This window comes from Coturnix japonica, chromosome 1, assembly GCF_054131305.1.
Source record: "Coturnix japonica strain WE chromosome 1, WE-NBRP24, whole genome shotgun sequence".
Taxonomy (NCBI): domain Eukaryota; kingdom Metazoa; phylum Chordata; class Aves; order Galliformes; family Phasianidae; genus Coturnix; species Coturnix japonica.
The window spans coordinates 172,128,219-172,153,472 of NC_140663.1; the positions used below are offsets into that span (position 1 = coordinate 172,128,219).

Consider the following 25,254-nt stretch of genomic DNA (forward strand, 5'->3'; position numbering starts at 1 on the left):
CTGCTGGGGAAGTGCTGTGGCACTGAGGGACGTGGCCTTCATGATTCTGAGAGGAGTCACAGCAACCTCCCGCATCACTGTGGGGCAGGGCCGGTCCCCCTGAGCCGCCATGGCCGCCCGCCATTTTCCTCCCGCGAGGACCGCGCCCATAGCAACCCTGCTGCGGTGTGGGGGAAGGACTGAAGGAAGAGGAGAACGCGGCTCCAGCCCCATTCCGGCCGGTGAGACCGCTCCGCCCGCGGCCTTATCCCCGCGTCCTCCCCTGACGGCCGGCCCGGGCTGTGCTGCTCCTTGTCCCGCTTCCCCCCATCAGCCGTAAGGGGGAAGCCCGCGGGGCGGCTCTGCCCTCTCTTTCCGGCCCTCCTCAGTTGTTTAGCCCGTTAGTTAACGTGTTTTATTTCTTATTGGGCCCACCTAAAATAGCCCAGACTAATCGATATTTGCCGAACACGCGGAGAAAGGTGGCATAACCCCCACGGGCACTGCCGGGATGGGGTTATAACCCCACACAGGGCTCAGGATCTCGGTCTTTGCCCACTGTGTGGTTTTGTGCCTCATCCCCTTCAACTGCTGCCAAAAAGCACCACAATGGCTTATTTTTGTATGTTATGGAGATGTAGGGAAAACCTAACACTGTCTGCCTCCCTCAGGCTGAGTAATTTCTTGGGTGAATTCTGGTTAAGTACCATTGTAACACCCTCTTACCTGCTTCTTTCTACAGGGCAACTAGGGAACAAGCATTTGATAACAAAGTGCACTGAAGTTATGGAAAATATCACTTGCTCTCAAAACCGGTTGTGTTTTGTAGGGAGTTTGTGTTAACAGCTGTTCATTAATCTCCAATCCCAGCTGTGCTTGTGGTGCCTGAGCCATGGGGCTGCAGCTTGGCACACACCTGCACACAGGTGTAGTTCATTGCCCCTTCCGGAAGAAAAAAGAAGGCAAAATTGTTCTGGATTAAAAAACAGTAAATATTACCTTGAACCCATTGCACTGGTATGTGGTGTTAAGCACATTTGTGCTTTGGCAAGCAGTCTAGTTGGCTAGATATGCTTCTGATGTCAGCCTGCATCACCGTGCTGAAGTCTGTAACCCTCACCTGGCATCGTGAGAAGTCACTCCCTTGAGGGAAAATCAGGTCCTAAAAAACACAACAGCAGAATGCTGCATGTACTTAAGTTCCATTTAAAAACATGAACTGGATGACCCCCGGAGGTCCCTTCCAACATGAGCTGTTCTGAGTTGCAGCTGATGTTGGTTCATGCACTGTTTTGCTGCCTTTGTGCAGGGCAGTGGTACAGCCTGACGTTGGGGGGTGTGGGAGTGAAGTGATGGTACACCAGGGTGTGATACAACACTCAGCTTTGCTTAATGAAACAGTTTAACCCTCTCTTTTCCTCTCTGTGGTAGTGCTGAATCTGGCCAAGCATTACTGTCATGCTACAGACTACATGGGAACAGGTATAAGTACTGGTAAACAGTGTCGGCTGTTTTCATCATAATTACTGCTTTTATGTATGCCAGGCACCTTTGAGCAACAGCTCGTTGATATGCTTTAACATTTTTGATCTCACATTTATAACTATTTGAACTGTTGCCTCAATTTCTTCTCCATGGGCAGGAAAACTGAGGCTCTAATAACTTAAGACCAATATTTTTGTGTATGCTTGACTTGCAGAACAACCACCTGCCTCTTCAAGACTTCTTAGAGCCTGAAATTTAATCAAAGAGTGCTGGTGCGTTTTGGTTCCAGAATGATGACTACTCCAGAAGGTGATTATCAATTGTTTTGGCTTACTCATATGCTTAGCTATCTCAAATTAGCCATCCCAGCCATTAAAACTACTTACATCACTTATTTTTGTTGGCAAACGTAGGCAAAATGCCAAAATGTTGCAAGAGGATTTAGATATCCAGCTCCCACTGTTTACAGTTACACTGTCAAACAGTAACAAGGCCTGAAGGAAAATACAGACTATTTGATCCCATGGCCTGGTGATGGGGTTTTTTTTTGGACCACGCTGTGTCTACATTCAGAGTTTGATTCTGAGCCACTGAAGTCCACGAAAACACTATTGACTTTGGTGGGAGAAAAATACTAGGTTTCTAACAAAGTAACCTGTGCCAGAGCTACGGGTATAGCCTGAGAACAGAGCAGGATGACTAACACATTGTATAAAGCATTGCTTTTATGTAGCAGCTTCAACTGATAGGTTCAGCTCAGTCAAGAGCATCTGCGTGACCTTATGTCCTATTTGCAAGGTTTGCCTACTTGGCGAAGGGCCCTTGGTGTGCTGTGTCCTTGGGTGGCAGTAAGGAGTGTGGCCATGCAGAGCCCCTGAGGAGCAATGGCTGAACACCTGAAGGCGTGATTGATGAAACAGTTTAGGAAGAGAGCCAGCATTGGGTTGGACTTGATCCAGCATCTGTATGCATAGATGGAGTTGCTCTGCTGTCCTGTCCTTTATCTGTGGCTGGAGGGGACGTGGCTCTTTCAGGTTCTTGAATATTGGTTTGCTACTGGGAAACACAAATGGCCAAGGACTTGTGCTGATACAAATTACACTTTCATAGGTTACACTTTTGGCTGGTTCTTATAAACTGTCACCCTGATGCTTATTTGATTCATCATTTCTTTCATCTCTCTGAAATGTGACCGAGCTGGCTAATGCTTTTATTATCCCTCACTAGATGTCAGGAAGGAGCAGGCTTACACCAGTGTACATGAGGCAGTGAAAGCTGGTGATGTAGAACAGCTTGCATTAATGATAAAACGTGGAGCCTCTATCAACGAGGTGGATTCAGTCCACAAGTTCACACCGTTGCACTGTGCTGCACACTCTGGAAGCTTGGAGGTAAAATCATAAAATCATAGAATAGTCTGGGTTGAAAAGAACCACAATGATCATCCAGTTTCAACCACCTGCAGGGTTGCCAACGATCAGACCAGGCTGCCCAGAGTCACATCCAGCCTGGCCTTGAATGCCTCCAGGGATGGGGCATCCACAGCCTCCTTGGGCAACCTGTTCCAGTGTGTCACCACCCTCTGTGTGAAAAACTTCCCCCTAATCTCTAACATAACCCCCACCCCCTCACACCCCCCGTCTCAGTTTAAAATCATCCCCCCTTGTCCTAACACTATCCACCCTTGAAAACAGCCATTGCTCCCCTGTTTATGTTAGTGTTCAGACACAGCAAGGTTTTATGGGTTAACGTTTTCCACTGGGGAGAGGCTGAACACAACATTGCTAGCTTTGATCAAGCTAGATCTATAATCTCTGCCTGCTCTTTTTTTCTGATTTAATGTATTCACTAAGGAAAGAAGTGCAGTTTGTTAGGACTTCATTTTACCTTTCTGAAGCCCCAGGCAGTTTATATAATATATGTCCTCGGATTTTACAAAATCAGAGCTTTTCTAACACCAAATAAGGTGTGACTTCTGGTCTCCCCTTCTAGCCTCATTACCTTCTTTTGTCCTTCTTGTGTTTTCCCCTTCACTCAGAACACTTGGAAAATCCGTAAGGATATGTTTAATGTTCTGAAAGTGACTGAGCCAAGCGAGAAGTAACACAAAAATGTTTGTTCATTTACCAGTGTTCTGTCCCATGCCTCATTCTCTACAGCAACAGTTCAAATACAGTTCATTTTAATAAGCAAGAACACTGACTGTTGATGCAGAAATGAGCTACTCACTGCATAAATGATTTGATTTCCAGAAGGAATGAGCTGCTGCATTCAGCACAACATTCACCTTCCTGTTACAGCCTCCTTGTGCAATGTTTATAGAGATCTTACTTTGAAACAGGAAGGCTGTAAATAACTGTATAAAAAATGAAGTCCCAAAGGAAAGAGAGCTGGAGAGTAGCCTAAGAGAAGGCAGTAAATAGTAATGATGTGTAACAAAAAGCTTTAACTAGTTTTGTAGTTTATTATTTTCTTAATTGTTCTTTAAGCTTTCCATGGAAAACAATAACACCTGCTGAAAAAAGGTGAATAATGCTAAAACAATGTGATGGGTGAGAGGAGAGATGGGATTACATATACTCAAGAAAGCCTAATAAATGAATTGAGGCTTTACATTTGATTCATGGCATCTTTCCTGCTGTTCATTTTAGCTGGACTTCAAATGAGCATCTTTGAACCGTTTTTTTCCCCAGTGTTTTTACCTCATGCCACACGAATGCTCTCACAGACTGCATTTTAAGTATGGAATTGTAAGATAAAGAAGGCACACTGCATGTCATTGCAGTTAGTAGGTTGGTTGTGCTTTTTGTGCCCTTGGATGAAGCCTTGAGACCATGTCATTTCCTAACGCTGTTTGAAATGTAACATCTACTGTTGATTTATAGTTAGCGTTTGCATCAGATGAGTTATAAGAATTGTTATAGAATAAGAGTTTATTAAATGAAAAAGATCTTGTTTTTGGTTGAGCAGTGCCTTCACTGGTTGCTCTGGCATGGAGCTGATGTGACACGTGTGACAGTCAGAGGCTGGACAGCAGCTCACCTTGCAGCGATCCGTGGGCAGGATGCTTGCGTGCAGGTACGTAGAGATATTCACTCTCCAGTAGAAGGAAGGCAGGCCTTTGGTTTGGACATTTCCTCATGAAGATCAGTTGAATGTGCTCCTACTGGGGCTGGCTCTGTGTCTTTACAGCTGAAACCAAGTCACTGCTAAAATGACTGCACTCGTTTGTTCCCTCTGTGCTATCAGATTTATCAGAGGAACCCAGCTGACCATCTCAAGTCACCCTGTGAGACAGTGTTTCTTCTTTCAGCCTGTGAGCTTTGCATTTCTTGTAGGCTTTGTTAATAAATGGAGCAAACCTAGAAGCTCGAGATGACCGCGGGTGCACTCCATCACACCTGGCTGCAGCCCATGGGCAGTCGTACACATTGCAAACCATACTGCGAAGTGGAGCGGTGAGAGCCTTCTACCTGCAGTTCCCTAATGCAGAGCCAGAGTCTGGTATCCTTTTCCATACCAAATCCCTCACTAACTGAGGTTTGGGACCATAGATTAACCTCTGTTGGTACATTCTTGTTGGTGACGGCGTGAATTTATTTGTAGTGTAAATTTCCATTTTTTTAATCATAAGATGTTAAAAAAAATCCAGTTGTGTATTATATAACAACTAACACGGTGATAGATGTCTGAAAACACACCTTTTATGTGTGTTTTATTTCAATGAAGCCACGAACCTGTGAGAAATACCTCTTATGCCGCTTTCATGGCTTGAATTTGGAGAAATATTTGATTTTGTTTCAATAAAGTAGCACAATGAACTGTTGATACTTATTTATACAATGTCTCGTGTCTCAGCTTCATAAACAAATTAACCTGCAGCTTTCGTTTTAGAATGTAAACGCAGCAGACAGGAATGACTGGAAGCCTGTTCATTATGCTGCTTTTCATGGTCGCTTGGGCTGTTTGCAGCTTCTTGTTAGATGGGGAGCATGCATAGGTGATGTGGATACTGATGGAAACCTTCCAGGTATGTTAGGAGTAATCATTTGGTTTTTCAGCCCTTGTTGTGTATGTGATAACTCTAGCACATCATAAATAAAACACACCAGCAGCATTGATAGGACAATAGATAATGGTTTGGTAGGACAGAAGGGAACCACTTAAAACTAAAAAAGGAGATTAAATGGTAGGAATAAATTCTTTACTCACAGGGTGCTGAGGCCCTGGCATGGCTGCCCAGAGAGCTGTGGGTGCCCCATCCCTGGAGGTTCTCAGGGTCAGGTTGGATGGGCCCTGGGCAGCCTGAGCTGTTGGGGGGCAGGCAGCCCATGGCAGGAGGTAGGAACTGGGTGATCTTTGAGGTCCCTTCCAACTGAACAAGTCATTCTGTGATTCCATGTCTCTGGAGCTGTTCAAGGCCAGGTCAGGTGGCATTTTGGGCAGCCTGGTCTAGTGGGAAGCATCACTGCCTCCCTGCCCATGGATGGTCTCTAAAGTCCTTTCCAAACCTAACCGACGACTGTATGATTTGTTCCATGCTATCAACCTCGTTATTCTATTTTTATAATGATGGGGGAATACATAAATCCCAAAGTACTTGTTGGTTGGCAGCAGTATCCTGTTCAGCTCCCACTGCTGCTGGCAAGGCTCAGAGCTCCTGGGAGCTGGCATAGCTCACATCAGAAGCAGGCTCAGCCTGACTGAATGCTGTGTAGGTGGGCATTCCCTGTGCCTGTGCCAATGGAGATCACAGGAGGAGAAGGGCAGGTGGGGTAGCAGGCAGGTTCTGCTGCTATCTGCTCCTTTTTGAATGTATGCCAAGCTTGAACAGCTGTGCCAGTGTGATCAGATTCTGGCATCTTCATATGCAAGCTTTTGCATCCAACTACTTCTTAACTGGCTTGGTAAAACCCTTGTTCTCATTTACCTCTGATTTCTCCATCTTGATTTATGGCATACCAGTATTTCTGTGTTATCTATAGTCTGTACTCTCTTCAAAATCCTGTGTGTAGCCACTTTAGCATAAAAAATGAGCACTCTTTGTTTCTTGCCCTTCACAGTTTCTCCACTGTCCCTTTGCTTACCACGCTACTGCCTCAAATTACTCTGTAAGGTGAATGCTGTCTTTCAACCCTTTATTCTTGTTACATCATTTCCCCTTTAACATTTGCCTTCTTAAGGTTTGTCATATTATTTGTTCTAAATAGCGTATTTTCTTACCTCTATAACTTGTTTGCAGATTTAGATTTATTTTTTTAAATCCATTTTAAAATATTTTATCCTCTGCCGAGTGCCATTTACCCAGAAAACTGATGTCTGTGTTCTGTTCTGCAAACCCAGGCTTTGTTAAAGGATCTGGGGCTCTTACATCCCAGCAGGACATCTGGTGTAGTGGCTCAGGCAATAAAGAATCATGATGTTAGGTGCTCTGGTGACAACGTAGAAGGTAGCTCAGTTTGCACTTGCTTCTGTTATCATCCAGAAGAAAGAAAATGCATTGTAACACTGCTTATAAAAGATTAACAGAAGTGCTGTGCTCTACATACCACTGTCAATTTAAATCATCTTTATATAATTCAGCTTCAAGATTAGCTGGCCAGTGCTATAATTTAACCTGAAAGTACTGACAGGAATTTACTGATGTTGCAAATATATACTCCTAAAGCTCAAGAATTGTAATACTGCCCCTTTTGCATGTTCAGCCTGGAGAAGAGGAGGCTCAGGGGAGACCTTATTGCTCTCTATAACTTCCTGAAGGGAGGTTGTAGTGAGCTGGGGGTTGGCCTCTTCTCTCGTGTAATCAGTGATAGAACTAGAGGGAATGGTTTTAAGCTGCATCAGGGGAGATTCAGGCTGGACATTGGGAAGTATTACTTCTCAGAAAGGGTAGTCAGGCATTGGAATGCACTGCCCAGGGAGGTGGTGGAGTCACCGACCATGGGAGTGTTCAAGAAACGTCTGGATGTTGTGTTGATGAATATGATTTAGCCGGGAAGTATTGGTAATGGTTGGACTAGATGATCTTCTAGGTCTTTTCCAACCTTGATAATTCTGTGATTCTGTGATTCTGTGATGTGCCAGAAGTTAGCTTAGGGGACTTGTCCTGGAAACATCATTAACAACTATGAAAATAATTAGAAATACGTAACTCTTTTGCCCACAGAATGTCAGTCAGAGCATTCTGATAGAGTGATAATGCATACTGAGTTAATATGTGGGGTGATAATCTATATTGAGTTAATACATGGGGTGATAATATGTTGCATAATAACTGTGTTTATTTTGCAACTTCTTCCCATTTATGGGACTGGAGACTATGATTTATTACATAATAATGAACATGTATTTTGTACCTCTTACTTTGCTACAGGCCCAGCACTCTACTGGTGTTGGGTAACTAAAGCTCAGTGTAGCCTAAAGGACAGGGGAGGAAGCACTTTTGCCATATAGGGAAGCAGTCAGTGCTGTGCTGGGTCAGAACAGCTCCTGCTCACACAACTCTCCACAACTGTAAATGTTAAAATTGTAATAGAAGTGCATTGAATACACCTACATATTAATGGGAATATCAGGGGACGTACCTCCAAAGCTCTACCCAATGAAGTGAATGTCACTGTCGTTTTATAATGTGAAGCAATGGAGCTGCAGAGGTGTGATGCAGTTTGTTGGGAGTGGTGCAATCACAGAATCACAGAATCACAGAATTGTAGGGGTTGGAAGGGACCTCTAGAGATCATCGAGTCCAACCCCCCTGCCAAAGCAGGCTCCCTACACCATATCACACAGGTAGGTGTCCAGGCAGGTCTTAAATATCTCCAGAGAAGGAGACTCCACCACCTCCCCGGGCAGCCTGTTCCAGTGCTCCGTCAACCTCACTGTAAAGAAGTTCTTCTGCACATTCATGTGGAACTTCCTATGCTGTACTTTCATCCCATTACCCCTAGTCCTATCCCCACGCACTACTGAAAAGAGACCAGCCTCACCAATATGGCTCCCACACCTCAGGTATTTATAAACCTGGATCAAAATGGATGTGCAATGGATGTGGGACTGGAACAGGTGCCCTAACTCCTAACCAAAGACTCCTCTTTCAATCCCTCTGTAGTCTTATCTAGGAGAGAGAGGCCAGATCACAGCTGCTAAGGAGTAAACATTCCATGGGGAGCAGAAGACCCCACCAGTGCATCCCTAGTTGTTGCTCTGGGGTCTCTTGGCAGTGTCATGCTGTGTTGGCTGCAGTCAGCTTTGCCAGGGCATTTTCTTTGCAGATCCTGTTTTTGACAGCTTTCTTTTACCTCCTTTGCCTATAGCTGAACTCTGTCCTGGATAGGAGCTGAGCATTTCCTATTCAGCTGCCTGCTCCCTCCCATTGTGCAGTGTTGGACACTAGATCTAACAGTTGGTTGGAAACACTGCCTTCCTGGTGGTCAGCAATACCCTGCTCTAACATACTTGGTTTCCCCTTGTTCCATAGCTCATTTGGCAGCAGTGGAAGGACACCTGCATTGCTTTAAGTTCCTGGTCAGTAAAATGGCCAGTGTTATGCACACTTTAAAAGCAAGGAATGACCATGGGGAGACTCCAAGGGACTTGGCTGAGAGGTTCTATAAAGACAATATTCTGCAATATATTGACAGTGTGGAAAAAGAGGGGGAGCATCCAGAGACACAGGAAGGTGAGTAGGTATCAAATCTTAAAAGTTGATTAAAATTTACTGTTAAAATAGACATAGTAATTCTATGAAGTGCTCAATTCTGAAATCTCGTATGAGCAGAACTATAACCTTTATATTACCATTGTAAGGTATGACTGTTGCTTAGGATGTTTGTGGCTCTTACTGACAGCTAGACTGGGATACTCTGCTCAACTTCATAAATAGTATTTACAATAATCAGAATAAAGCTTCTCACATTGTGTTGCAATATGAGTTGTACCAAGTTGCCCATGTTCTGCCTAGACTCCAGCAGAGATCCAGAATCACTGAGTTTGCAGATTTGCCTGCTCATGATTCTCAATAACTGCTTAGCCTGGAAAGATCCCACTGAAATTAAGGTTACTTGCTAACCAGGAATACTACTGCAGTCAGCATAGCAAAGGACACGAGGGTGGTGAGGTTTCAGAGGAGGACGCTGAACAGAACAAGGATATGAGCACTGCACCTTCACCTCTCTACTATTCCCAGACACATGATTTCCCTATCTGCTAGTCTTTTGTCATTGTGCTTACAGGTATAAACACTAACACTCTCCACCTATAAAAAAATAACCAGAAAAATCAAATGGCCTGCATGAATAGTTTTTAAACAAGAATCGTAGAATCATAGAATGGCCTGGGTTGAAAAGGACCGCAGTGATCATCCAGTTTCAACCCCCTGCTATGTGCAGGGTCACCAACCACCAGACCAGGCTGCCCAGAGCCACATCCAGCCTGGCCTTGAATATCTCCAGGGATGGGGCACCCACAACCTCCTTGTGCAACCTGTTCCAGTGCATCACCACCCTCTGTGTGAAAAATATCCTCCTAATATCTAATCTAAATCTGCCCTGTCTCAGTTTAAAACCATTCCCCTTTGTCCTATCACTGTCCACCCTCATAAACAGCCATTTCCCCGCCAGTCCTTTCAAGGACTGGAAGGCCACAACAAGGTCTCCCCTGAGCCTTCTCTTCTTCAAGCTAAACAAGCTCAGTTCCCTCAACCTTTCCTCATAGGACAGATGCTCCAGCCCTCTGATCATCTTAGTGGCTCTCCTCTGGACCCGCACCAAGAGCTCTATGTCCTTCCTTTACTGGAGGCCCCATTTTCAGTACTGTAGATGGGGCCTCACAAGAGCTGAGTAGAGGGGGAGATGTAGTATAGTTTATATATTTGTTTAGACTATGGAAATCTGAATAGGTAGATGACTACTGTTACCGCCAGTAATAAACATTAGCTATAAAATAAAGGTATACTTATTATTTCAGATTTGTGAAATTAATCACTCAACTGTATAAGATGCCTGTAGACATAACCAAGTGAAGTTTAGTCAGGTCTGTGATGAACAGTCCTAGATATGCAGCTGCATTTTAGCTAATTAAAGGTGCATTAACCTTGCTATGGAATGCCTGTGAGTGAGTTGTTATCGAAGATGCAAATTGAGACAAATATGAGCACGTTTAGTGGAATTACTGGCATCCGCTCAGAAGCGTGCATTTCATTTTCAGTTTTAGATTTCCCAGCTCATGACGCTGCTTTCAGAGGGGACTTGTTAGAACTCAGAAGATTAGTGAGTTGTGGAGCAATCAATATTAATGAGCGGGATGATAAGGGATCCACTCTCATGCACAAAGGTCAGTAATTATGATCAGTGTTTGAGCTTTTTACTGTTTATTGCTGGCTTCTTTACTTACATTTTCAACTGGCTGCTCATTAGATAAACTTAATGAAAACCAGCATCTCATTTTCTGAGGGCCTGAAGGAGCAACCTTGAAAAACATTTAATGACATACGCATATGCAGGGGTCACTTTAACAACAAAATAACCAAGCTGAAGTCAAGACAGAACAGTTTGTTTTAAAAAGAAAACAGTTTGTACCCAAATAGAAATGGCAAAGAAAAGATAGAGGTATTCCTGTAATATGCTTTTAACACAATTTCCCATAATTCGTTTTGCTCAGAGAAAAAAATGGCAGAATTTTTTAAAACACGTAGAAAAAAACTTTACATTCCTTCACATTTCTTCCCACCACCTTTTTTTTGGATAGTTTCTAGCCAACAATTGTTTCACCCCCAATCTTCACCTCCAGTGTTTCTGTTACGGAGAACTTTTATGGCTGATTATCAGTACATTTCCTTGTTTTAGTCTGACACATCTCCAAATGGGGTGCTGTCAGAGACAGATCTGTTTTACCTTAAGAAAAAGTCTCACTGGTTTCGGCCAGACATGCCAAGGACAGTCTTCCATATGTGAGACATCATTACTGGGGACCATGCAGTGTGGGCCGTAACCGTGCTGATGCATGGGACTGAGAACATTTAGGACAGAAAGCTCACGTACAGAAAGAGTTGCACATACATTTCAGGGACCAGAAAAAGGTACAAACCCACTCTGTGTGATATTCCCTAAAAATCAATATACTCACATGATTTGAAACACATCCTTCTCTGAAATAGCATCTCTCCTTTGTGGCCTTAATGAACCCAAATTATGTCATGTTAAACCATGACAGAAAGGGGAAGTAGGAAGTTCAAAACGCTGCTGTACATGGCTGACTTGTGTTTACCTTTCTTCCCCCAGCTGCAGGACAAGGGCACATCCATTGCTTGCAGTGGTTGATGGAAATGGGGGCTGACTGTGACATTACAGATGATGCTGGAGAGACTCCAAAGGACGTAGCCAAGAGGTAGCAGTACATGCCACAGCTCTTTTCTTCAACATTTATTTTACTATTTAAATATCAAGTCAGCTTTGTTGTAATTACTCCTGATTTTTGGTGATGAAGCAAGAACTAATCAAGCCCTTGAACTACACTGATAAGCAAAGCCGCATTGTAGCTGTAAAAGTCTGAACATTTATTTATTATTTATTTATTTTGAGCAAGGTCAGGCATGAAAGGTGAAAACTACTGGATCTGCAAAAGGAAAATTGCGAGCCTGTGTGCTCCAGCTGTACAGAGCAAATGGGAGCTAGAGAAGGCTGGTTGATTTTTATTTGATAAAAGTAATGTAGTTGCTGATGAGATTCAGTTAAGAAATCCTACAAAGCAAAACATGTTTCTGAAGTGGGAGTCGCTGTAATAAGATTTCACTGAGGCATAGCGCTGTGGAAAGGAGATTGCTGCTCATGGTTTGTGCACCAATGCTTTCTCAGATCCTGAAACACTGTCCTCTGGACAGGAACACAAAGTGTTTTAGAGTTTCTGTCTCATGTGGGGGGCATGGCTGTGTGCTTATAGGTTACAGGGTTATATCAGTGTAGGTTAACTGTTCTCTGTGCAGATTTGCCCAGCTAGCAGCTGTGGAACTTCTGACCCAAAGAACTGGAGATGGTAACTCTAGTGATGAAGAACTGGATGCAAGCAACATAGCATTTTTTGAAAGACATGGTGTGGAAGGGAGTACAGATAGCAAAGAAGACTTAATCCTGGATAAAGAAGAGAAAAGGAATGCGCGCAGTAAGCACTGTCTTTCTTCACTCCTTATTCCAACAGGCAGCCTGAAGGTGCTGTATTTCTAATTGCACGGTTTCTGCCAACTGCCACCTTTTTTGGTGTGTGTGTTGTTGCTAGGACAGCTGTGACACTGAGTACTCATGTTACAGAATCACAGAATTATCAAGGTTGGAAAAGACCTGGAAGATCATCTAGTCCAACCATCACCAATACTTCCCGGCTAAATCATATTCAACACAACATCCAGATGTTTCTTGAACACTCCCATGGTCGGTGACTCCACCACCTCCCTGGGCAGTGCATTCCAATGCCTGACTACTCTTTCCAAGAAGTAATACTTCCTAATGTCCAGCCTGAATCTCCCCTGGCGCATCTTAAAACCATTCCCTCTAGTTCTATCACTGATTACATGAGAGAAGAGGCCAACCCCCAGCTCACTACAACCTCCCTTCAGGAAGTTATAGAGAAAGGTGGCACAGGACAGTCTGACTGTTAGACTGTTACAATCCCTGCAGTGAAACCACAGTGGGATGCTCTTTATTCTGAAAGCAGCGTGCTGTGCAGGTGTATCTCAGCATCTGCTGAGCGTGGTTACTGCTCTGTGTGTGACTGTTTGCCATGCTGAACGTCAGCATGAATGTCTTCAGCTACTTCCATGCATTTTACTTACCTGTTGATTCCTGTCTTACAGTAAGGGCCTATCGCAGGATTCAGGAACTTCAGCAACTTCTGGAAATTGCCTACAGCAACTACAGACAGCTGGGAGGAATAACTGAGGAGGAGAGGAAGATGAAAAAAGAGGAAAAGGAGGTTAAGAAGTAAGGCCAACTTTATAATGTGTTCCATTTTAGTGCCTTCTTTAAGGCTACTTTACACTCAGATTGCTTTGGCCATTCTGCCTTTTTCACTTAGTGAATTTAGCCAGGCTTAAAAGAAAAGGACTTCAGGCCTTGTGTGGGCTCCTGCCATGAGGATCAACACTGCAGTACAACACAAATGACTGATGGCTCCATTCTTCTTGTGCTTGTGCAGGATGACAGCCTGCACAAGAAGACATCCCTGACTCTACCTCTGCCTATCAAACATTTGGCTATGTGCTGTTCTTAGTCACTGTAGATGAACATGTCCTTTACGTGCTTGGGCCTCCTCAAACCAATGTCACAAATGATGTGCAATTAGTGGAGGCCAGAGAGCATCATCTCTAGGTCCATCCCTAGGACCTTCTGAAACTGAAGTAGTGGTTCTCAGGTGGTCAATTGCTGTTATATATAGGTGTAGATCAGAATTAGGTCTCAGCTAACCAGTTTCGGGAATTTAATAGTTAATTTAATAGCCACTGTGAATGTGACTGATGGTGACCTGTGCAACTGGCTCAGCCAGTGCTTCAGCTTCCTTTTATAGGTGTCATGCAGGCTCTCATTTGATTGTTCCAAATCACTTCGGTAAGTGTGCACAGGAGCCAGCTGCTGCTGGGGGCGGAGCTGGGTTTCGTCCCGTCCGGAGCCCGGCGCTGGTTCGCTGCGCAGGGAGACGTCTCCATCTCGCGGTCAGAAGAGCCGAGCACAGCTGACTCTATGGTAGTCAAAGCAGCCGATGCAGGAGCTTTTACAATGGGTTCCGAGCCAGGAGTACGCTGCATTTGAGCTGTTTTCTGCTCTCACTAGCCTGTTCCTTAAAACACGAGTGGAGTGACCTGGGAACGGCTGGCTGTGCTCGATGCTGTTTGTCCCCTTTGCTTTTTGCAGGACCGTGAGGGAGCTGGAGGCTCAGCTGGAATCCGAGCGAGTCAGGAGGGAAAACCTGGAGAGTCAGCTGGATGGCTGCCGAGCCGAGATCGGCCGCCTCAGGGAGAGCCGGGATAGAGCCCCCAGCCCTGCTGCTCTGCCTTCGGTTAGTGGGACGGATGGCAGCCCTGCTGCTTGATCTCGCAAAGATTGTAAGGTGTGGTGTAAGGAAATTCTGGAGTATGTTAACAGCTTTCAGCTTAAGACACTGAAGTGAGCTGCAGCCTTTGCTGCATCCTGAACTGAGAGGTTATCAGTTTGTCCCGGACAGAGAATATGAATTCTCTGTATTTAGAAAAGGGAGTGAAATGGTCCTTGAATGCTTCCATGGTGACTGGCTGTTGGCTGTTCATCTTGCTTGGTAGCTGATGCCCAGTTCAGACTGGGGACTTTAGGAGCTGTGCCCTCATTCCCCAGCTGCCACAGGCTGTGTAGCAGCTACCACACATATTTGCAGGATCACTCTTTTGCATCAGAACTCTCCTTCAGAATGGGTTTATTCTCCCTCCTTTACCCCAGGCTGGAAATAGAGTTAGTGGAGGCCTGTATTACAGCATTGCTGTGTGCAGTGGCTGAATTCAACAACTGGTCTCATGTCATCTTAATTATCAAACCCACTGACAGCAAAGCAGGTGCAGATAGGTTGATTTACTTAGAAAACAGAAAACATATACACATATTTAATCAAATCTGTCAGTAGATCAGAAGTTCACGTGCTAGGTCTGGACATAAGGAGAGCTGGCTTTTCAGACCTCTCCCATCCACATCATCATCTCTTCAAAATGATGTGACTACACTGCAGCTGCCTCTGAGTTAACTGTGATTATACAGTTCAAGCTGAGACAGGTTTGCTTCCATAAACTGCTGTAACCAAGGGACCTTCACATGTCACCGTACTGCTATCCAGTGCTGTGGGACTGTGCACCAGTTTCAAAGCCATGTATTTTTAAAGCTTGTCTTATGATACAGCAGATCAGATGCAAACAGAAGTGATTGCTGCTTAATAGCTGTAACAATGTCCTTTGTTTCAGGAACCTGAACTCATCTCCGTTTCCTGCAAAGAGAAAAAGAAAGTGAAGAAGAATCCACCCCGCAGCCATGGAGGAGTGTTTGTTAGGCTGCGCTAAGGAGCCTCAGTCACAGGGCTGGCAGGTTGAGGACACAGAATGGCAATATCCACAGAATGGCAATATCCACAGTGCAAATAGTTTGTAAAGCCCAGTTCTGCAGTTCATCAATCTGCTTTCCTAGTTCTCTGGGAAAGAAAACGTTTCTCAGTCTAAATTCTAGCAAGAACTTTGCAAATTGGAACATATCAATATTCAACTGCAGCAATGTCATAGGCCCTAGGCTATGAAAAAGGTATCCTCACCTACTAGTCTGCTTGGTATTACTGCCTTGAAACAGAAAAAGCCCCTTACTTTAGCCAGCACCTGTGAGGTATGGACACAAAGAACAGCATATGGGGTAAGTAAGTCCTTGCAGAACAGCAGCTGGATGCCAGGCAAGTGACTTTTCATCTCCAGCCAGTATGTGCAGGCCACAGAATGGCTGTCATGCTTAACACTTTGACTATTTTGATTCCAATCATAAATCCGTGTATTATAAAGGTTCATTTCCTAGCGCTTGAATCTCGATTTGTCCTCTCCTTTGCTACCCCAAAGAAGCTTAATTGTGGTAGGTTTTCAAAGTTAGTGAAAACCTGTTTTTGTGTGCGCATGCAATAGCTGGGGAACATGCTCAGCAATGGCATAAGCCTTGTGTTAGACAAGGAGAAATCCAGAACCTGGATCATAAACTTCAAGGTGTGTGAGGTTGGCGCAGAGCTGCTGTGAATGAGATTTGGTCCGTCTCTCTTGGTGCGTTGTGATGTAGGAACTCTCTATATGCTCTCTATAACTTCCTGAAGGGAGGTTGTAGTGAGCTGGGGGTTGGCTTCTTCTCTTGTGTAATCGATGATAGAACTAGAGGGAATAGTTTTAAGCTGCGCAAGGGGAGATTCAGGCTGGACATTAGGAAGTATTACTTCTTGGAAAGGGTAGTCAGGCATTGGAATGCACTGCCCAGGGAGGTGGTGGAGTCACCGACCATGGGAGTGTTCAAGAAACGTCTGGATGTGGTGTTGAGGAATATGATTTAGCTGGGAAGTATTGGTAATGGTTGGACTAGATGATCTTCTAGGTCTTTTCCAACCTTGATAATTCTGTGATTCTGTGAACAATGCCAAAGATCAAGCCTTGTCTTGCAGAGATCTCTAGAACTGGTTACAGCGTGTTTGAGGATGGATGTGTGCAGTCACAGGGGCCTCCACACATCTATTCTGCTAATAAATCCACAACAGAAAAAGCAGCCTCAGCTCACTAACAGTGCTGTGCTCATTATAAAACCACACTTGTACAATCCAGTCATCGATATTCACAGATACCTCATATATTATAAGAAATTCATTTTATTTTCTTAAATGTACACATTAAATACATGCACAGAAGAAATTCGCAGGATACCAGCAAGTTCAACTAAAACAGAATAGAAATGCAGCTAAAAACTTGCTACTATCCAGGGAACTATAAACTCTGTAGCCCACGCAGTGCTTTGAACAAAGTTTAAACCAGGAGGACTTTCCTTTTTTTTCTTTTAAATTAAAAGGAATTAAATTAAAAGCATTTGTACCCCGATACAACTGCTTCAGTTTCAGAAGGCATCCACCCATCACATCTATTGTCCACAACTACAGGGAGAAGTCCTTGCCATAGGATCACCTGAAGCTGAAAGAGTCCCACAGCATCACAGACTGCCCCACAAGGAGCACTTTTATAGCATAAGCAGATCCCACACCCAGAAAATACACAAAGGTTTATTGAGAGTACTTGGCACTGCTCAAAGGGAGGAGTTAAGAGCACTTATCTGTCTGCAGTCAGTGAGAACAGCAGCACTTCCCCTTGGAGAAATGAAGAGAAATTCTCCCTTTCTGCTGAGCTCCAGGCTTACAAAACTTTTAAGGGATATTAAAAATAAATCAATCTGTAGAACCATTTTAGTTCTACACCAGATTTTAAATCTATGTAAACCATTTTTTCCAAGCAAAACAAGGATTCCTTAGAAAAGGCCTTGGAGTGTGTTTTTTCTATACATCTATTGATGTTTTCATACATATTTATGAAAACATTTACTTTAAGAACCTGGTTTCAAATCCATCAAAAAGAAAAGAACTCACACCTGGCTCCTCTATGCAAGGAGACTGCCTGGATCACAGCACATCTCTTGGAATCTGCTGCAAATATCCCACGTCAGCTATACTGACTTGGAGACAAGAGTCCAGTATTTCCACAGGCATTTCCACTTGGAGCAGAGATGAGAGTACTGGCAATGTTCTACAAGACAACAAACTTGATTCTGAAGCCCATTAGGAAACACTTTCTCATTTAATATACAAAATCTTTGGAAGTATAATGAAATATGACTATATTTGCCAACTTCTCCCCCACATGTTGTGTTACACAGTCAGAAAACATTTTAAGTGCACAATAATCAGAACAGGAATATTAAAACTGGAGGTACCACAGCGATCTACAGCACAGATGTGATGGTCTGGCAGACGCTGCCTGGCTGTTCTCTTCTCCACCTGTATTTGATGGGGTCGTTCAGTTTTGAACTACTTCCAGAACCTGTAAAATCCCAGTGCTATCGCTAAGCAAGTGAAAACTGAAGCTGTTAAAAGAACAAAAGTAATAGTAATTAGATTCATGTTAAACTGCATTGTGTTCTACATACAGGAAATTAACTGCAAACAGAATGGAAAACGACTATCCTCCACAGCAGCACTGGCTACACAGTGAGAAGGGAGGTCAAATTCAGCAGCATGCAAAACCATCGTATCAGGAACTGCATTGGATAACACAAAGCACAACAGACAACAGTAATTTTTACTGCTGTTGCCCATCTATCAGAAATAGCATTACAGGAGGCATGGCTGTATTGGGTCTTGATTGAATGTAATTAAACAGGCTTGCAAATGAACCAAATGACAAGCAAACATGTCGGATGTGACACCCAGTTCTGCTGCTGCTCTGCTGAATCCTTGAATTCCTTTTGCACATAATGTTGAATAACTCTTGAACTTTACATGTCCAGATTAAGCCCCCGGTACTCACCCTCGTGCCCATCACATACCTGCCAAGTAACGTATCGTATCGAGTTTATTTGATTCCATGAGCGTTTTTAAGGAAGCTATTTCAGTGTCAATTTTATTACTGATCTCTGATATAATGCTGTTGGTACTTGAATCCTGAAATGTTAAAAGAAGGCATGTAATTTGATAGTGCTCTCATGCTCTGTTCAGTTTGCAAAGCCAAACAGGAATATCGTGCTATGAGCCATAACAAAGAAACTTCCAACATACTGGTGAAGATACGTAATTGCTAAATGATCTCAGAAGTCACAGAGCAACACTTAATAGCATGGCAGTATATTAAAGATGATGACAGAAAAAAAAAATAGGTATGATCTGAATTTTATCTGTAATACACCGCGTGCCTCCTAAGGGCACAATGTGTTCATAGCATCCCTAAATTTTTGCCAAACAAAGGTCTAGAAAATCATCAGAACAACACAGAAGCTCTGTATTTCCATGCCATTCAGTGTGTGACAGTACTCTGCTCGATATTATACGAGCTCAATCCTTACTTTTTTATGAAACTCTGTAGTTGCTTCCATCAGCTTCCTCTCTTGATCTGTAAACTGTGGATAAAAGATGAATTACAACTGTAGCAAAGGAAAATGACACCAAACTCATAACGGTATCTTCATAGGTCAACTTACCATATCTGTCACTCTGCTCCTTTCTAGGTTTATGTCTAGCTTGCTGTCGGCTTGGATTTTACCGGTTTCATTCTTCAAAGCAAACAGAGATAATGAAAATAACTGTTTTTTTTTCCCCCTTATATGAGTGTATACTTACTTGCTGCTTACTTACCATTAACTGCTGTTTAACTTGATCTAGTTCAATTTTCATTTTCTAGGAGCAGAGAAGGAAAAGAGATTTTATAACCTCAGAAAACTGCTGACCAAAATCAGCTCTGCGAGTGTTACCACTGAGTTTCTGTGATCACTGTTTTTCTCCCAGCAGAACAATGTGCTCCCAACTAAATACCTTAACTGGTGTGCTCTATTTAAACATATTGTGATTATTCTGAGACTAAAGACTAAAAAACACCAAAACGCTGTCCAGCAAAACTAAAACATATCTAAATCACCAGTTTAATTAACAGAAATGCCTGAGTGCTCTCCCTGGACTGTGGTTAACGGTGGCAAGACTAAAAGCATCACCCTTAAGTAATAAAGAAGATGATTCTTTTTTCCCCCCAGAAGAATATGATCACAGAAGTTGCAATGTACAAACACTTCAACTCTGACAACATCCACCAGTACATCCACATCAAATATTCTGCACCACCAAAAACGTGCATCCTAATATATTTTGGGCTGCTGATGGCTTCGTTAAAAGCATTTATCCGTACCTCATTCTCTGCTCTCAAGTTTGCAAATTCACTTTTCTCCAGGATGACCATATCTTTTCGAATGGAGTCCAAATGTGCCATGATCTGCTGCAACGTTATTTCCTTGGAAACAACAGAATAAGTCAATGGTTAAGTTTCAAGCTGTCCAATAAGCAAAGGGAAGGGATTTTTAGGGCTCAAATTAGGAAATAAGCTGCCGCAAAGCATAAAGATGGGGAGACTCTCCAAAAGAAGCAGCTTATAAACCACAGCGTTAAAAAAAACTGAAGAAAATTAAGGAAGAAATGGAGTAGTTTAGGATCTTGCAAGCACTATTCCTTTAAATGGTAGAAGAAAGTTTCCCTGCTGTTTAGCATGGAAGACAACAAATCTGTGAGTGCTTTTAGCTGACAGTATCTCAGATCTAACTAACTAACTAGAAATGTTGAACTAAATTAATATACACTCTGCCCCTACTTCCACTGAGGTCTGTGCTTTATTCCATTGAGCACAATGAAGTTTTCACTGTTTCTGGAAGAACTTCAGGGCTGTTTACACCAAGGAGATCATTCTCTTCATCCCATCTCAAGATGCTCAGCAGCTCACTGAATGCACCATAAAAATGGTGCTTCCTCCTAATATAAATCCATACAAATGATAGCTTAGATACTGGCTTTTTCTTTTACACATCATTGGATTCCCAAACAGGAAGGTCACTGCTCTGATGGAAGAAACAAAGATGACTTCTTGCCTTCTTTATGAGACTCACAGAAAAAAACAATATAAAATTCCATTTAACATAAGTGCCAGTAAGGAAATCTGTGGAAGTAGGAGTCCACAGTGTAAATGAAACAGCAATGAATGCTTAATTGCATTAACGCACTGAAGAAGAATGGCACGTAGTTTTAGCTTGCACAGCTTTCCTGACTAATTATTAAAACCACTAATGAGCTTTATGATGCTGGCTGAGACGCCTACAGGAAGAAGCTAGAGTCCTTTTTATTCTGGCAATGTGTTAAAACAGAACTTGTCAGCACCACAGGAGAAGGAAGAGCCACGCAACTTAACTGATTCACTGCCTTCAGGTACAATCACAAACTTGACTCTGAACAGAGGAGACAACTGGATGCTTTGCTTGAGCAGAGGCTGAGCTGTTGAGCAGTACAGAGCAAACAGCCATGTGTATTCAAGCAACCAAGCAAGTCACAGCCTGCTCGCTGTCCCTGAAGGCAAGTGACATGTCACAGGTGATATCTAGATGGTTAAAATCTCTTCCTCTGCCCACCGTGCTCTGTGGGAATGGTTCCTGGGCCTAACCTTTCACCTAAGTCAGGTCTAGGCAAGGAGAATGATAGCTTCTGGGGGCTGCAGTAACTGTTTAACACGGCATAACCACACGGTGGTGCCTAAGCCCACATCTCAGCCACCATCTGTGGTTACAATAGATATAACTTTATAGACAGATGTAACTTTACAGCCTGCAATGCAGGACTAAAATCACGACACAGTTCTAAGGATTACTTTCAGTTTATGAATAGAGACATAGGACAAATACAGTCCTAAAATACATTTATCTTCTGCTCTCAACTGCTGCAAAAGCACATCTTGAAGTTTGCTTTCACATCAGAGCTCTAACAAAGCTGTCCCCTCTATTACTTCTATACCATGTGGCCACATTCAGAAAGCACTTCTGTGAGATATTTACATTCTCATTATCACCCTGAAACCCAGAGAAATCCATCTCAGAAAGGAATTGATTGCATTATGGAGAGTCGCTCTCTGGTCTTTTAAACACGCAAACATGTGCTACTACATTTATACAACACTGTGTGTGTACACATCATGGATAAATGTTACCTGCTGAGCCTGGGTAACCATGTCCTTATAGACAGTCTCCAAGCTGACATTTGAGAGGGTTATTAATGCTGACACGATGGTCTCCGCTTGTTCCTTGGCAAAGCCTGTAAAGCAGTTAAAGGATGACAGGTTTGGGTAATGTCAGAGAGCTGGGTGAAGGAAAGAGCAAGAGGGGCATAACAAATGGGACACTGAAGTGCTGTTCTTAACTAAAGCAGCAAGTGGGAAGTCACACAGCTACTGAGAACTGGCAGCGAGCAGCTGGTCATGGGGAGACGTACTATGCAAAGCCAGCAGATTTAAAGCTTTATACTGAGCAGCTGATAGCAGTAACTAACTTCTGTATGCATTTCTGCTCACACACTGTCAAAATAATTCAGCAACAATTTGCTTTAGGATGAATTTTGCAAATTCCATTAAAATCTGAGTTAACCTGAGCTCCCAGGTGTGCATCATACAGCACAGTAGAACTGATAGACAAACCTGCACTGAAGTTTTTCCTCCAGAGGTATAAACACATGCAAAGCTCATTTAAGAACTGCTGCATATACTGCTTGCAGAACGAATTCAGACTGTGTAATTTTTGCTTGCTCAAGACCCAGGACTTAAAACTGCCTGCAGCAAATTTGATAGCCACTAAGAGCATCTTTCTGTTTCACGGTATGTACAGGTTTTACCTTCAGAGCCCCGTCACTGTGATGCTGACGTGCTTGTAGCGGTTACAGGTCTTAAACTAAGACGGGGGGGGGGGGGGGGGGGGGGGGGGGGGGAGGGGTTAGGTTAGATATCAAGACGTTTTTCACACAGAGGGTGGTGACACACTGGAACAGGTTGCCCAAGGAGGCTGTGGATGCCCCATCCCTGCAGGCATTCAAGGCCAGGCTGGATGTGGCTCTGGGCAGCCTGGTCTGCTGGTTGGTGACCCTGCACATAACAGGGGGTTGGAACTGGATGATCATTGTGATCCTTTTCAACCCAGGCCATTCTATGGTTATTTAACAGCTCACACTTACCGTGGGCTTCCAGATCCCGCACTAAGGCATGAGTATCAAACGTTACCTTCCTCTGCTCCGGGGGAGTGATTTCAACTCTTCTGACATCATATGAATATCTAGGGAGTGTGGCAGCAAGACCTGGAAGCGACAACACGTGCTTTAAGCTTAACCTGGATGGTTTATCACACGATATGGCAACTTTAACCTCTTTCATCACACCAAAGCTCCCTGGGCAGCCTGTTCCAGGGCCTAACCACTCTCCTAGTGAAGAACTTCCCCCTAACATCCAACCTAAATCTTCCCTCTTTTAACTTAGAACCATTTCCCCGTGTCCTGCTATTGTCAGCCCTTTCGAAGAGTTTACTCCCCTCCTGGGAGTAAGTTCCCTTCAGGTACTGAAAGGCTGCAATGAGGTCACCCCGCAACCTTCTCTTCTCCAGGCTGAACAAACCCAACTCCCTCAGCCTGTCCTCATAGGGGAGGTGCTCCAGCCCCCTGATCATCTTTGTGGCCCTCCTCTGGACCCTTTCCAAAATCTCCATGTCTTTTTTGTACTGAGGTCTCTACACCTGGACGAGGAACCGAGGGCTCTCACCTCTCCGAGGAACCGGAGACAGCAGCACCCGATGCGGTTGCGGTACCCGGCACTGCGGTACCCAGGCACTGAGCGGGCCCGGCCATGAGCGACCGACCCGCCCGAGGATCGATGCTCCTCGTCCGCCTCCCCTCATCTCCTCACTCACAACGGAAGCGCGGCCATCTTTCTTCCGGCCGAACACGCAGAGCATGCTGGGAAGTGTAGTTCATGGTAGGGGCTGCGCATGCGCACGCAGCGGATTCTCGCTGCCACAGGACAGAGCCCAATCCGCCATATTGCCCTGTTGTACAGGCTCTATGCTAAGGCCCTTTGGTCCTTGTTTAAGGACATTTTTTAGTACTCAGCAGCAGATCTGGGATGTCTGACCTCTCCTGTGCTTTTCCAGAGGCGTGTTGCTCTCACAGACCTTACAGTGGAGTGCACGAGTGCATTTGGGCTGTCAGGGTAGAAAAATCTCCCTGCTGATAAAAGCCATTTTAAATTAATGACCTCTTGGTTTCCAGCCACTCAGAGATCCCTTCTGCTGTTCAGCTTCATGAGCTGTTTGGCTCCTTTCAGTGAAAGGGGTCATTTCAGTGGACTGTCACAGAATCACAGAATGACCCGGGTTGGAAGGGACCTCAAGGATCATGTAGTTCCAACCCCCCTGCCTGGCAGGGCCACCAAACATACACCTTTACTAGATCAGGTTGCCCATGGCCCCGTCCAACCTGGTCTTGAACACCTCCAAGGATGGGGCATCCACAACCTCCCTGGGCAGACTGTTCCAGGGCCTAACCACTCTCCTAGTGAAGAACTTCCCCCTAACATCCAACCTAAATCTTCCCTCTTTTAACTTAAAGCCATTTCCCCGTGTCCTGCTATTGTCAGCCCTTTCGAAGGGTTTACTCCCCTCCTGGGTGTAAGTTCCCTTCAGGTATTGAAAGGCTGCAATGAGGTCACCCCGCAACCTTCTCTTCTCCAGGCTGAATAAGCCCAACTCCTTCAGCCTGTTCTCATAGGGGAGGTGGACACAGTACTCCAGATGGGGCCTCACAAGAGCAGAGTAGAGAGGGACAATCACCTCCCTATCCCTGCTGACCACTCCTCTCCTGATGGAGCCCAGGATCCCATTTGCTTTCCATGCTGCCAGAGCGCACTGCTGGCTCATGTTGAATCTTTCACCCATCAGGACCCCCAAGTCCTTCTCTGCAGAGCTGCTCTCAAGGACCACTCCTCCCAGCCTGTACAGGTGCCTGGGGTTCTTCCGGCCCAAGTGCAAAACCTTACACTTTGCTGTGTTGAACCTCATTAGGTTCACCCGAGCCCAGCTTTCCAGCCTGTTGAGGTCCCTCAGAATGGCATATTGGTCTTGCCTTGTTTCCTTTGTAAGAGCCAGATGGTGGAATCTTAATGTATTCAGAGGCCTTTCTACTTTCAGAGGGTGACTTCCATTCGAAGGACTTTTAGGATAAGAATGAAGATGGAAATAAGATAGTCTATAAGATAAGTCTATGGGGTAGTTGGAGTAGGAAGCCCTGCTGCCGGCAACACTTGTCTAAAGTAGGGTAATAAAGAAGGCAAACAGCTAAGGAACTTGTTGGAGAAGGAAAGCAAGCATGTATTACCTATGCTGAGGTTTAACTGCAGTTCTGCCATGGTAACAGATGCAGGATTCGGCAGATATGCTCAAACAAGCCTTGCCTGATTTAAGACGCCGAGTTTCCAAGTCAACAACGCTCTGTGCTGCCAAGGTACAGATGTGAGAAAGAATAGCAACAAAAAGCTGTCGCTTAAGGAATGGAGCCCTGAATCTGTGACCTCACAGTTGGGATGTCACTGGTCAGCACTGCCAATGTCACACCAAGGCTCAGGTTGGCAGCTGCTCCTTCAGCAGCAAGCAGTGCTTTCCAACTGCAGAGGGATCCCTC

The 25,254-nt window shown here is 44.3% G+C and overlaps 2 protein-coding genes across 5 annotated transcripts; one reads left to right on the top strand and one right to left on the bottom strand.

Moving 5' to 3' along the window:
* Positions 1-24: 24 nt before the first annotated feature.
* Positions 25-17,504, top strand: ANKRD42 (ankyrin repeat domain 42). 2 transcript variants are annotated; one of them, XM_085536497.1, is made up of 13 exons: positions 25-221; positions 1,679-1,773; positions 2,692-2,855; positions 4,435-4,542; positions 4,803-4,922; positions 5,359-5,494; positions 8,942-9,142; positions 10,669-10,794; positions 11,742-11,847; positions 12,443-12,618; positions 13,307-13,433; positions 14,361-14,505; positions 15,431-17,504. In XM_085536497.1, the coding sequence occupies exons 2-13, from the start codon at positions 1,755-1,757 to the stop codon at positions 15,524-15,526; spliced, it is 1,524 nt and encodes a 507-aa protein (XP_085392623.1). In that variant the 5' UTR covers positions 25-221; positions 1,679-1,754; the 3' UTR covers positions 15,527-17,504. The 2 variants fall into 2 exon arrangements, with proteins under 2 accessions (XP_085392623.1, XP_085392624.1); XM_085536498.1 differs by having other exon boundaries at positions 14,361-14,556; positions 15,431-16,030.
* Positions 16,831-23,515, bottom strand: CCDC90B (coiled-coil domain containing 90B). 3 transcript variants are annotated; one of them, XM_085536508.1, is made up of 9 exons: positions 23,342-23,515; positions 22,811-22,884; positions 21,752-21,855; positions 19,916-20,017; positions 19,372-19,413; positions 19,218-19,289; positions 19,083-19,136; positions 18,570-18,684; positions 16,831-18,107 (listed from the first exon to the last, which is right to left on the bottom strand). In XM_085536508.1, exons 3-9 carry the CDS (start codon positions 21,770-21,772, stop codon positions 18,052-18,054), a joined length of 462 nt encoding a protein of 153 aa, XP_085392634.1. In that variant the 5' UTR covers positions 21,773-21,855; positions 22,811-22,884; positions 23,342-23,515; the 3' UTR covers positions 16,831-18,051. The 3 variants fall into 3 exon arrangements, with proteins under 3 accessions (XP_085392634.1, XP_085392632.1, XP_085392633.1); XM_085536506.1 differs by having other exon boundaries at positions 22,765-22,884; XM_085536507.1 differs by lacking the exon at positions 22,811-22,884.
* Between the last annotated feature and the right edge of the window lie 1,739 nt (positions 23,516-25,254).

Coding starts and splice junctions, on each gene's coding strand:
- CCDC90B (XM_085536506.1), bottom strand. CDS start 23,477: ATGAGGGGAGGCGGACGAGGAGCATCGATCCTCGGGCGGGTCGGTCGC. Junction 21,856..22,764: donor GCGGGATCTGGAAGCCCACG/GTAAGTGTGAGC, acceptor ACTGCTTTACAG/GCTTTGCCAAGGAACAAGCG. Junction 18,108..18,569: donor TACGATACGTTACTTGGCAG/GTATGTGATGGG, acceptor TTCTTTTAACAG/CTTCAGTTTTCACTTGCTTA.
- ANKRD42 (XM_085536497.1), top strand. Junction 4,543..4,802: donor GGCAGGATGCTTGCGTGCAG/GTACGTAGAGAT, acceptor CATTTCTTGTAG/GCTTTGTTAATAAATGGAGC. Junction 5,495..8,941: donor TACTGATGGAAACCTTCCAG/GTATGTTAGGAG, acceptor CTTGTTCCATAG/CTCATTTGGCAGCAGTGGAA.